Source organism: Rhinolophus hipposideros (assembly GCF_964194185.1).
Source record: "Rhinolophus hipposideros genome assembly, chromosome: 19".
Classification (NCBI taxonomy): Eukaryota; Metazoa; Chordata; class Mammalia; order Chiroptera; family Rhinolophidae; genus Rhinolophus; species Rhinolophus hipposideros.
Window position 1 is genome coordinate 24,800,438 of NC_138065.1, and position 13,842 is coordinate 24,814,279.

At 39.0% G+C, this 13,842-nt stretch overlaps 1 protein-coding gene across 2 annotated transcripts; it reads right to left on the bottom strand.

Annotated features, from left to right (window-relative positions):
- Positions 1 to 25: 25 nt before the first annotated feature.
- On the bottom strand, positions 26 to 11,562 carry LOC308487852 (uncharacterized protein C6orf62 homolog). Of its 2 annotated transcripts, none has more exons than XM_081026653.1 (5): positions 9,291 to 11,562; positions 7,399 to 7,575; positions 6,408 to 6,530; positions 5,659 to 5,793; positions 26 to 2,932 (listed from the first exon to the last, which is right to left on the bottom strand). In XM_081026653.1, exons 1-5 carry the CDS (start codon positions 9,417 to 9,419, stop codon positions 2,807 to 2,809), a joined length of 690 nt encoding a protein of 229 aa, XP_080882779.1. In that variant the 5' UTR covers positions 9,420 to 11,562; the 3' UTR covers positions 26 to 2,806. The 2 variants fall into 2 exon arrangements, with proteins under 2 accessions (XP_080882779.1, XP_080882780.1); XM_081026654.1 differs by having other exon boundaries at positions 10,583 to 11,549.
- Between the last annotated feature and the right edge of the window lie 2,280 nt (positions 11,563 to 13,842).

Here is a 13,842-nt window from a genome sequence, read left to right on the forward strand (position 1 = left end):
ATTCTGGTGTCTCAGTCCTGAGGCTGTGAGACCCTTGGCCCCTTACATAACTTTATTGATTTCTGTTTCTTACTTTCTTAACCCTTCGTGGCCTCTTCTCCTTCGCTCACTGCCTGTGTTGTGGTGGACACGACAATGTATGATACTTGGATGAAAAAATTCTTAGCTCAGTGTTTTGAAAATTTAGGGAAAGCAAACTAGTCAGGCCATTTTGAGATACAATTACCTTAAAAAACTCTAAATGTTAAGCTAAAGGAAAAATATAAATAAATGGTTAATCCTTAATGAATTTAAGTCCTTCTCAGCTCTAAAATGCCATCTACGGTTTATTAAAACCCAATCTCAAGACTATGAAACTTCAAAATAGATTGAGCTATGTGGCCTAAAATAGTCAAGAAAGTTGGAGGCAAGGCACATTAATGAAATAGAAAACAGTCCAATGGGTATACCGGTTTTGATGTTACAGCACTGGCATATTTAATATTGGAGGAGGGGAAGCATACCGTCAGCCCCTTTTCTAGAACCTAGAATAAAACCATGCAGATTTTAAATCTCAGTCTACAGTATCAAAAAGACCAAGTTCACAAATTGTTTCATCTATTTCTTACTTGACTATGGCATTCTTAATGTTTGATTTCTGCATCGAGCAGTCTTAGTGAACATCATGACTAAAAGGTGAAAAGATAGTGACTTTAAATCTGCAGTCAACAGTTAAAGGTTGAAATTTTTTTTTTTTTTAATTCATTTCATTTTTTAAAAAAAAGCTAGGGCTCTATGGAGCCAGAAAGCTGGTTATAAATCCTCCCGTACTCACCATGTGAGGTTGGGCAAGCATCTTAATTTTCCAAGGGCTTAGATTCATTCAGATAAGAGCTTAGAACAGTTCCTGGCCATGACATAAACATGTTACTTCAAATAAATTCCAACTTGTGATTAGAAAACATGTGAAAGCATTTTAGAATTGAGAGTATTTTTATTGGTGCGGCAGGATGGCTCAGTTGGTTAGAGCGTGAGCTCTTAACAACAGAGCTCTTAACAGGGTTGCTGGTTCAATTCCCACATGGGCCAGAGAGCTGCAACCTCCACAACTAGACTGAAGACAAATGAGCTGCCACTGAGCTTCTGGAGGGGCAGCCGGATGGCTGTTGGTTAGAGCGTGAGCTCTTAACAAGGTTGCCGGTTTAATTCCTGCATAGGATGGTGGGCTGGGCCCCCTACAACTAAAATTGGTAACGGCAACTGGACTTGGAGCTGAGCTGCACCCTTCAGAACAAGATTGAAGGATAACTGATAGGTCCTGGAAAAACACAGTTCCCCAATAAAAATTAAAAGAAAAAAATAGCAAGTGGTCTAAATATTTAAAAAGAGTATTTTTGTCTTTTCCATGAAGCAAGGCGTAAAGCCAGGCTGATAACTATTAAAAGATGACAAAAGGTCCTAGAGTCCTGTTCTTGTTGAAATTACAAACCTAATTGCTGGATTTGTTCTTCTGAATTTACTATTAAATAACTCAAGGTCATAAGTAACACCTACCCAGTGACTTAGGAAAAAAGTTACCACTTCGAGTTTTGTGTATTCACCTGGATAGTCAGGGAACTTAAACCTATTTTATTTAGGTTTTCATTTTTTCAAATTCCAACCAAAAGCTAAATACAATAGGAAACAGGTTAAGCACTAAGTTTTACTCCAAAGGAGTAGGATCATTCAGATTTACTCCAATAAAAGAATGCAATCCTTAAGCAAAGCTTTTCTTCATTTAAAAGAAAAAAAAAATATACAGTAGTAGTCTTTCCTTATGTTCATCGCACGAAATGAGCTCTGCTTTTAGAACTTGGACTCTCAATGGTTGTTTTTACAATTAAAGATTCCAACTTTAATAACTTTTTTCTACTCCAAAAAACCCTAAGTTTTTCTTTAGGATGATGCAGAAACCAGTATTTCTGCACAATTCACTGGAATTTTTTTTGTTTGTAATAAAAATCTCTTTAAAACCAGAAAACAAAATACAAAAAGGAAAGTCCTCTACCTATTATGGTTTCAGCAGCTATGGATGTATTTCTCAGTTTTATAGCTGCTTTAGCGATTTCAGACTCCAGATCTGCTTTAATGGGTCTAAACTGTATCCACACTCAGCAGAATACTCTAACAGCAATTTGAGGAAAGAGATCTGGAAATAAAATACATGTATTTGTGAGTACCAGGAAACAAACATGGCCCAGTAAAATGAGGCAAGAATACCTACAATGAGATGTTTTTGTCATTTAAGATTTCTTTCCTGTGGTTGTATTTTTTTAAAAAAACCACTTCTGGTCATTAGAATGAATCGGACAGTGCTCTGGAACAACGGTGATTATAGCAAAGCTATTAAGTTTCTTAAAGTGTTATTTATACCTGTTACATTCACTTTTCACCCTCTAAATACTGATGACAGATGTCAAAGAGGCATACACCAGCACAAATGGAAAGACCATCAAAAATGAGTATCACTTTGCGCTTTCGGATACATTTAAGCATTTCAGTTTACATAGTCCTTTCACTTCACATTTTTATAAGATGCTGATGCAGTGCAGCAAAGATGCAAAGCATCTTCTTTCACACAGTCCGTGCAGAAGACATCTAATTTTTTTTAAAGTTCTGAGATACAAATGATTAAAAAAAAAAAATCCAGGATGAACAAGTTTCAAAATGCATAGTGTTCTGTGCATGAGTCCATTTTCTTTAAACTCTGAAAGAATAAAATGGTAAGAAAACAAGAAAATAATTGCTGCTGCACTTTCTGATCGTCTCCATTTTGCTGGTCAGTACTCTATTCTGGCATATAAGGATGGAGGTGATCCTCTATGGTGCCAGCTGCCCAGTGGGTAAGCTGTTCCTGTGGCAGGTAGAGGCAGATGCTGCATAACTTGAAGACTGTAGCTTTGTTTTTTGGAGTCTGGAACGGGAAAAGTTTTAACAATCTTAAAAAATAAGACATAAGTGATCAATTGTCACATTTAGTCAATCTCCCACAATTTACTAAGCACTTATCGACACAGTAACAAAGCACATAGAGTAAGGGAATAAATGATGGTCCCTACCCATAGGGACCTTAGAAAGACAGAACCTTGCCATACAAAATACAGAAAAAACTAAGCATGACTAGAAATAAATCTTTAAGGAATTTATGCAGATAAAAGATAAGAGTGTCAACCATAGACTACTTGCTAAAAGAAATTAGGTTTAAAGGCACTTCATGGAGACAGATTTGAATAGAGGTATGAAGTCATGTTTGTATAAAAACAGCAGATACAGTGAGAGTAGAAGCTAGAGAGAAGATCAGAAGTAGTTAAGATTTAAGCATATTCAGAAAGCCAAAGTATTACCAGATAAATCAAACTCTATTGTTTTTGAAAAGTAGTTACTATTTTTAACATCTAACTTATGGCAAACGTGAGCTAGGTGCTTTCACAAATAACCACTGCTAGTAAATGGAAGATGATTCTGAACCCAGACCTGCCTTCAAAGCCCATCTTCTTTTCATTGTAGCGCCTCTAAAAAAGGCAGGAAAAAAAAGATGGCCTTTACTGATGTCTGAAGCAATCTATTAATGTAAATGAACTTATACATATGCACATATATTTTTTCATTTTAAATGTTACGACCTTATGAATATCATTTACTCAATTTAACAGAAAGAACATGCTCATAGAAGTTACATGTCCAAAATCTCATAGCTACTAAGTGGCTACATCTGTATTAGAATCCAGACTCCAGGCATGTGCTTCTACACCACCTGCCCATCCAAAATTATCCTTTAGTCTAGCCCTTATGTATCTTATGTTATAATAAACGGCTAAAGAGCTCTGCTGGGTGATTTTGATCAAGCTACTTAATTTCTTGATTTCCTTAGCTATAAAATGGGAGTAACAAGGGCTACACCTCGGGATTGTTGTGAGGATTAACGTAAAATTGTTAGTAGAGTCGGGGACTTGATCTACTGCATGTGTTGGCCACTGCCATATCAATCCCCTTGTGAACAAGTTGAGGTCGGTTCTTCTATATAATGCAAATACGCAACACATCTCCAGTGTGTGAAGATCAACAACAGAACCTGAATGGAAGGAGACCTAAGAGCACTGAGGACCAAATTCATCCACAAATAGGGTAATAACCACCCCATTTGCCCAGGACTAACAGGTGACACTGTTGGTCACCCTACCTACAACCCAAATTTAGCTTATGATCTTAAAATTTTCTTTGCATTCAAAGGATTCCAGTTGTTTGATTCCTCAAGCATAGAAAACATCTGACCTTGATCCATAACAGATGAATTTCTACTTATTAACAAAGTGACTTTCGAGTCACTATTATTAAATCTTCTATGACTAAAAATCTGTGTTGTGGATTCCATACTACAAGCAATTAACAAGAAAAAATAAGTCAACTTAAAAATCTCCAGAGCTAAAGACCCCAGATTCAAAAAAAGCCTAAAAACCCACCTATTACATGCTTTTTCTATTAGTTTTATAAATGCCTCCAGTGAAATTATCTTTCTTCTGGAATCACTACAGTTCTTTTATTTGTACCTATACCATAATTACTTTACTTTACAAAATAGAAAGTCTATCAACCCCTTGAAGTGAGCAGTATGATTTGCTTTTGTATTTTTTAGTACCTTGCATACTCCCTTAAATAAAAATAAATGTATGTTCTATAATGCAATTAATATAATACTTTTTTAAAAATATCTTTAATTCACCTTCTCAGTGAGGTCTTCTCTGTCTATACCACCTAAGAATTCACACCCATGAATTCTTTATACCATTTCCCCGAAAATAAGACCTAGCCGGACCATCAGCTCTAATGCGTCTTTGGGAGCAAAAATTAATACAAGACCCAGTATTAGATTATTTTATTACATTATATTATACCCAGTCTTATATTTAGGTCAAGGTTGGTGAGCATAAACAATGTTTTATAGAATAAAAATTCATTTAGAATACCTGGATTGCTGCCTAAGTTGGAAGCACTTATTTAAAACACATGGATCTTTTAAATACAGATGTATTTCATCCCTTCAGATTTTTATTTACTTTGAAACAGGCCAGTGCTTCTCAAAATATAATGTGTTACCAACCAGTCACTCAATGATTTGGTTCAAAATATAGATTCTGATTAAGCAGGGCCTGACATTCTACATATGTAAGTTCTCAGGTGATGTTGATGTGGTGACTGTAGTTTAGGTAGAAAAGGGCAGCATTTCTCAAACTCTACTATACACTGGATTCATGATTTTTCAAAGCTCCCCAGGCAATTCTAATATGCAACAAAGTTGGGGAACCACTGTTCTAAGATGAGACTCAAGATATATTTCTTGTTTTTTAAATAACTTCAAAAATAATAGTGTTCAAATATATGGTGATGGAAGGAGAACTGACTCTGGGTGGTGAACACACAATGGGATTTATAGATGATGTAATACAGAATTGTACACCTGAAATCTATGTAAATTTACTAACAATTGTCACCCCAATAAATTTAATTTAAAAAAAAATAATAGTGTTAAATGAGCAAGAGAATCAAGTAACTTGTATAGAAAACAGTTTGCTAACCAATAAGCTTTTAAAATGAGCCCTTAAGTAGTCCCCCCTACACCCCCCCCCAAATAAAAATGCTTACCTGCAAGTGCTGTCTGTCAATGAAGAGAAACACTGACTGGTTAGGATTGTTGACAACAATTCCAGTCTTGTCCTTGCGGCTCAGTACATGCAGAAACTGTTTTTCATAGTCACCATGGTGAAACTCAAATTTAGCCTAATTAAAAAATACAAACATTTATATGTAACTACAAACATGTTACACAATGTGAAACATCTACTGCAGATACATGCATATAGTTGTACTGTCCAATATGGTAGCTGATAGTGGCTACTTAAAAATTTAAAGAATTTAAAATTCAGTTCTCCAGCAACACTAGCCACATTTCAAATGCTCGATAAACAGATGTAGCTAATTACCACCATTTTGATCAGTCTCGAGATAGAAAATATTTCCTTCATCACATTTCCTTCTATCGCCCGGATAGTTAAGGAGTATGTATAGTGCAGAGGAAGAGGTCTGAATATGTCCATGCGCCCCACCGCCTCCATAAATCAATGCTGACCTTAACAGATTTCGTTTGGTTATAATTTCAAAGATACAGTGGGTAGCTGAGACCCACCTTATTCTCAAGAGATTCAATAATCCAAATGGTTTTTTATCTTGCATTACAATCGCAAAAGGATGGGACTCATAAACTTTATCAGAAAGCATACTCTTCCCCCCTAAAAATAGAAAAAGCATACTCCCAAGAATTTCTTAAGTTTGACCTTATTCCAGGAGTTTTCACTTATTTAAATGCTGATCACACTTATTTTAGAATAAAATACCTGAACAGGCCTAAATGGCTCATCAGATTCCTTCCACCTAGAAAACAGGAGACAGACAATTTTTTCAATATCATTCCGAGGCCAAAGAATGAAATCCATCTCCTGAGTACAGCCAATTACATCCTATAAAATGACACACATTAAAAAAGGAGAAAATTATTTTCCAAGAAAGCTGTAAAAAGGAATGAATAGACAAGTGCAAAAGGTCCACTATATATCATTTTATATAAGTAATAGTAATAGGGCTGTATATAACCTAAATAGCTCATCACCTAATTCATTCTAATTTTTATCTTGTAGAGTGCACGCAGTCACTTAACAATGTTTCTCACATCAAGATCTAAATTCAAGAGCACATGGTGAAAACGCCAACTAACGTTCTGATTTTTTTGGTCATTTTTAAAAAACCTCTGCACCTTTATTTCCACTCTTCAAAATCAGAACTATTTAAAGCAAAGTTAAGAAGTCTTGGAACTTCTAATCTATGAATCACTATCTTATTACAATTGAAATGCTATTTTTGTTATATGCTGATTTCCTCTTATTATCATGGTCCAGCGTATTAATTTCCAAAGTTCAAAAAACCTCTGCCAGACCAGTACATGCTATTTCCAGTCTTCCCCCCACCCCCAACCACTAACTGTGGTGATCTCTTGTTCGAGTTAGCCAGATTAACTTCCTATGAGTTGCAGAAATTTAGAAAGTTGGCAGAAATAGTCTCTTCTACTTTGTTTCTTATTTATTAGGGGGTATGATGTTAGTTCTCCTCCCATAAAAAAAACCCAACAAACAGTAACATAAAACATTATTCACAGCAATAATGTACACCATTATCAGCATAATAGCACATAAGTTATCAATGCTTTATTTAAAGCCAACTTTCAAAGAAATTCATGACCACTGTAACTACTCATTATTGGGGGTGGGGATGGGAGATATGCAAGCTTAAACTTGCCAAACTTACCAAATCAAGACTTAAAACAGAACTTACCCTTCTCATAGACTGGTATCGAGGAGCATGGAGCTGTACCACATCCTTCTGCAAAAGCTCTATGGAACTTTCCAAGGAATAGCTCGAATCTCGCACACCTTTCAGGATATTTTCTTCATAGTTATTTGTCATGACTGGTATAACCTCAGACACTTCAAAAAGTGCTGATTTTTTCTTCTAAAAGAAAAAAAGTGTATTAAACCGTGGGTTGCACAGTCTTTTAACACCCAATTCATATTACAATGCATGTACCTTTATTACAGCTCAGCAAAATTCTTAACTGAAGTCATTTTTGTACTGAAAACAGGTTTTCAAATAGGCAACGTTTCTGTCCTCTCCAAGACCCCCGACCCCAACTACATATAACAGGCTATTATCAGAATGTTTGACTGCATGGTTTTATAGCATTATGGTATCCATACCAAGTACTTATTTTAGACAGCGTTTCTTAAACGCTGTGAGAAACAAACACCACCCCTAAGGCTAAAAAAAAAAAAAAAAATCAGTGATTTACTCTTGATGTAACTTCATTCAACTGGCTCTACACACAGCTAAATTAAAATCTCAGCAGTCTAAAAACAAAGCTATTCAGACCAATTAACTCTTTCACTACTTAAAGGTCAATTTCCAGTATTCTGAGTATTATGTAACCACACGTGTCAATGTTTGCAAGAAGAAAAAAAATGTCTACCTGTGAGTTTCAAATTTAGTCAAACCAAGTGGTCACCATCAATTTCAAATAAAAAATTCATGAACCACTAAAGTACTCTTCATTCACAGAATAAAAGCATGTTCTCACAAGTGTTAAAGAACTAGATGGTACAGTTAACCTTCTAGATTAAAGACAAAGATCTAGTCTCACCCCTTATATCTTAGATTTATTTCTAATGGGCGTGCATTATAATATCTTCAACTAATTTCTGATCTTCTGAATTCTGCAAATTATTTTTAAAAAGGAGAGAAAATGGATAAGTCCTTGGAACTACCCAATCTTGGGACAATCACTTCAAAACATACCACTTTTGCAACCACCTTATTTACAATGCTCTATTCTAGCAGCTAAGCGCATTCTTCGATACTAATAACCTTTAAGACTTGAGTGGGGTAAAAACCTAGGAAGCATCCAAATATTAAAGATACCACACTAAGATTATATTTCTGATCTGAACTTAGCTCATAATTTAAGTGCAAAAATCCAAGTATTTCTTTATACTCATAACCTAATCTCATGTCAAATAGATTTAAGAAACTGCCCATTAAGTTGCAAAAAAATACTGCTTTATGATTTCCTTGACAACTCATAACTCATATGCTTTTTAAGACAAAAAATAATTAACTTCCTCTTTATTTCACTTTGAATTTTAATACACTGCACTTCTAAACACAAATTAACCATTTGAGTGTTTAATTGCTGCTAAAAATTAGTGTCTTCTACTAAATGTACCACTAGAAAAGGTACCTGCACCCTGGACTTGAAGAAATAAGACTGCTTTTAACATAATAAACATTTTTATTCCAATTTACCACTTTCGGTCAATCTATTTATGTTACAGTAGATAATCTTTAAACTCATTTATAAAGTTCTCTGTAACTCCACATAAATGAAATTTACTGTAAAACACAAGGGAAAGTTTTACAATGTTGCCCACACCACATTAACTAAAGTGGACCCTACTAAGTTTTAGAATTAAATACTTCCCAACCAGTGAATACACAACCCTTCCATTCAGTTATACTACAACTGACTGGATTCAGAGAATTCCCTGTAAGGGCGAAGAAAGTCAAAGTATACACTGTAGACTTTTGCCAATTACTCTTTAACCTAGTATTCAGTTATTTTCACAACTTACAAAAACCACTTGTGCTAATTCACATTAAGAACTTTAAATTACCTTCTCCTTGAATACAAAGGCAATATACATCTTGAAGTCAAACTGGTCAGCTAGAGATTCTTTTTTCTTTCTAAGCTGAGCACGTAGTCTGTTCAGAGCTTGTTTCTTCCGGGAGTTTGGGTCCCCCATTTTGAAATACAGGTGGTACTAAAGCCTTTGGAAAGTGTCACTAAACTATGGGTACTTTTTCTTAAGACTCAAGTACAACAGAAACAAGTCATTTTTTTCCGGCTAATATGATTGAATAGCTAAAATCACGACTGTAACCCAAAAACTGCACCTTCTGGCAATATTAGCAGACTGTCATATAACAGGGTCAAGAAACAAAAGACACTGTCATGTTTGGACAATAATGTTTGGGGTGGGGTGGGGAAAAAGGAAGGGAAAGAAGGAAAGAGGAGAAAATACTTGAACTAACTTTCAGGAAAACACATTTGGCTTAATTGCCAAAAAAGACTTTGGGGGGAAATGAAAAGCCTATTATCAGGATTTAGGTGTGCAACAAAACACAGCTGACATCAGTCCAATCCTTAAAACCCATCCGGATTTTTTCCCCCGTTTTAGAACAGAGATTATGAAAAGGAAGAGAAGGGAGGTGAGTGATCCAAATTTAAAAAAAAAGAAAAAACAAAACACCAAAAAAAAAAACCCACCAAAACAGGAAACTGAAATATCCAATTGGATTTTACCCAGCCAGATCCATGGCTGTAGTACCTAATTAATTCTTATTTCACGTTTCACTATTGCTATGTATTGTCAGTGCTTGTTATTGATTACACTTGGTGGTGAGCAAAGAGAAAAGTGCAAAATCGGTAGAGAAGGAAGGGGAAAGGTTCAGGGTTTCCCTGCAATCAACTACAGTGTATACTGGGGGCGGGCACCTGTTGCCCAAAGGAGCCATGAGAAAAAACAGCGGAGTCATTACCAACTTCCCCATCACCCACATTTTGACCCTCAGGTGGCTGCTAATGCTGCCAAAGAGAATCATGATGACTGAGGGAAAGGGGAGTATATAATACGATGTAATTATTCCAGCTCTGTGGTCAGACCTGATTAATGCCCGTGATCCCAACACCACTAGCCCTGCAAGGAGTCCTACATTCCCCAAGGGAGCCTTCCCTATGAATTTGCCCCCGTTCAAGGCCGTGGGGAGTAAGACTTATCTTTTCGTGGGCATTGCTGAGGCAAAGGTGGCGGGTTCTTCTCCCAAATCCAGGCAGTGCCAGGGGACCACCTGCCTTCCACCCACCAGGTCCCACCCCCACGCTTTGCCTTCAGCGGCAGCGACTCACTGGCACCACGGGAGACACAGGATCACTCAGGTTTTCACTCATTTCATCGTGGAAACAATTCCCGCCCGGGTAGAGTAGGCGGAATAGGGTAAATGGGAACGATCAGTGGGGGAAGAAAAACAGTTGTGTTAATATCACTTTTTAAAGTATGCCCACCCCACCCCCCACAAAAGAAATTAAGTTCCCGGGTTCCGGATTAGCTCTCTCACGTTGAACAGACCATGTTTCCCGAGTCTGGATGGTTTAAGTTGAGGTCGTTAAGTGGGCTTCCCGAGGGGCGGGTGGGTGGTGGGAGTCCCCCTCCCTGTCCCCGGAGGCCGAGATCGCGGGCCGACTCGGGCAGGGCGGGCCCTCTAGCCGCAGCCCGCGGGCGGAGCGGTGGCGGCGGCGGAAGAGGCGGCGGCGGCGGTGGGGGCGCTGCTCGCGGCTTGGGCAAGAGCCATGTCAAGAGAACACCACCAGCCAACTGAGCCCTCCCATCCCCGCTGCGGTGCGCACTGGGACCCGGCCGCCCGCGCTGCTTCCGCCACGCAGCCCCCGCCTGGGACCCATAGTCTGGCTAGGCTCCCCGGGGCGGAGGGAGGACGGGGGCAGCGGCGAGAAAGAGAAAGGAGGAAAACGAGAAGGGGGATGGTGGTCCCGGCAGCGGGGAAGAAGAGGGGAGCCCTGCACTAAGAGAGTCTGTCAGCCAAATCAACCCTGAAATAAAGTTATTTCAGTTCAAGCATCTGCTCTCGAGTCCTCCCTTCCCCACGTCGGCTCCGGCTCTCAGGAAAGTGGGTCTCAGAGACACGGACGTGGAAAGCCAAGCGGATGGCGAGCGTCCGCGGCGGCACAGCCTCGTTCCCCGTCACCGGTGGCTGTAGCGGCGAAGGCCTCGGAGGCTCCTGGGTCCCGGCAGAATCGTGATTGAAACGAAAAGCCAGAACAAACAACTTAAAATGGCAGCGACGCCACTGCGTCACCCGCCCCTCAGCGGCACCGCCCCGAGCTCTCTGCGCCTGCGCGCCCTTGGGCCTCACCATCTGCGCAGGAACGGAGGGGGAGAAGAGACAGGGCGCGGGCAACATCGTCATGATTACCCAACAGGAAAGAGAGAAGAGCAGGAGAGGTTACGAACAGCACTTCAAAAGTGGAATCTTTGAAGTTACACTTATTAGCTGATGTTTCCACCTCAAAGGGAAGTTTGAGACTAGAGACCCCCCCCCATCTTGTCCAGTATGGGGTGTGCACAGGGGTAGCCCACACTCCATCCGCCCCCTCCGTCAGGAAGACCCGGGCTCCGGAGTTGGCTCCTCCCCCGAGTCGTCATAAAGCCACGCCCTATGCACTCCCAGGCAAATAACCCGGATGGAACTGCACTTTTTGGGGTCTTATCTGATTCCGCTAAGTGGGCTAGGCACCCGGAGGAACTGAGCCGATTGGAGCGGGGACGGAGCCTAGGAAAAATGGGACGGGGTGAAGAAGGAAAGGGAAGTGTCGGTATATTGAGGGAAGATTGTCACTTCACTTCCTTATGGTTTTATTCCTAACCTACTGATGGGTAGACCTTGGGGGGTGGAGGGGTGTCTTTCCTGCGGTGTCCTACCGCGACAGGCTGAGAATTCACTTCCAGTACCTGGAATTTAAAGAGCTCGCAGCAGTTAGTGTCTCCCGCTGGTTCCACGTGGCTGTGTCCCCGCCTCGCCACGTGCGCATGCAGGGAAGTTCTAAAGCTCTGAACAAGGTCAAAGACGCCGCTGGAGTCTTGCTACTGCGATTCAGCAGAAAAACAGCCCAATCTGCCCCGTGGATTTCACCCCCTACTGTCAAAACACGATTTCTGTTAGGATCTCAGACCTCAAAATGTCAGGAGGGGATTGTGAGACTTTACCACTGAATCACGTGTGTTTGGAACAGTGTTCAGTCCCTTTTTTCAGAGCTATAATGTGCTGAAGAGAACGCGGGTACGTAGGTAGATAATCGGCAAAAGTCAGCACTGGACAAAAGCAAAGCCTATTTCCTCCTTATGAACCACTCTCTGATGAAATTTTAGAAGTCTATTGGGTCCCCAAATTACTGCTCTTCACTTGGTAAAATCAGAATAGATTACCTGTAATACCTTTTTTTTCCGCCCTTGAGCCAAAAAAATAATTGGATTGGGATCCATTCTTCAATATAAATTGTCTGGAACTAAAAAATGAAATTCCTGAGGTTTCCAAATTATTGATAACTTTCAAAGCTAGCATTTCGCTAGTGCTTCTCTGATTGATTTTTACAATCTCATAATGATTGTGTAGAAAACTCACAAGGGTAAAGTTGAGGATTTCAAGTAGTTTATGACATTGGTTTAAAAAAGATTTAAAAAAAGAATTAGCCATGGGTCATGTCTCCTTGATCTAGCCCAGAGTTTGATCCATGATCAACATCATGGAATAGTTGTTTTATTATTTAATAACACCTTTTCTAGAAATATATTTACCATAAAATATTCCTATTTAAAGTGTGCAATTCAATGGTTTTTAGTATATTCCGAGTTGTTCAACCATCACCACAATTATATAACATTTTCATTACCCAAACAAGAAACCTTGTACCTTTTTAGTAGTCCCCTTTTCACTCTTCCCCAGCCTTAGAACTAATCTATGTTCTGTCTCTATAGATTTGCCTTTTCTAGATATTTCACATAAATGGAATCATACAATATGTGCTCTTTTGTGTCTGGCTTTTTTACTTAGCATAAATGTTTTCAAGTTCATGTTGTAGCAAGTGTCGGTAAGTACTTCATTACTTTTATTGCTGAATAATATCCCATTGTATGAATATTCCATATTTTATTTATCCATTCATCAGTTTTTTTAGGTTATTTCTGCTTTTGTCTATTATGAATAATGCTGCTATGAACACTTGTATAAAAGTTTTTCTGTAGACATACGAGCATGTTTTCAATTCTTGTGTGAGAATTGAATTGAACCCAGCAGTAGGGTTACTGGAGCAAATATTGACTCTTTCTGTAAGCATTGGAATTACTGCCAAACCCTGTTCCGAAGTAGTGGCACCGTTTTACATTCCCACCAGCAGTGTATGAGGCCTCCAATTTCTCCACATCCTAGTTTTTTTGTCTCTGATTACAGTGTAGCCATTCTAGTGGGTGTGAAGTAGTATCTCATGGTGGTTTTGATTTGCTTTTCCCTGATGATTAACGGTGTTGAGCATCTTTTTATGTGCTTTTTGTGGGCCATTCTTCTATCTGCTTTGGAGAAATATCAACTCAGCTTTTG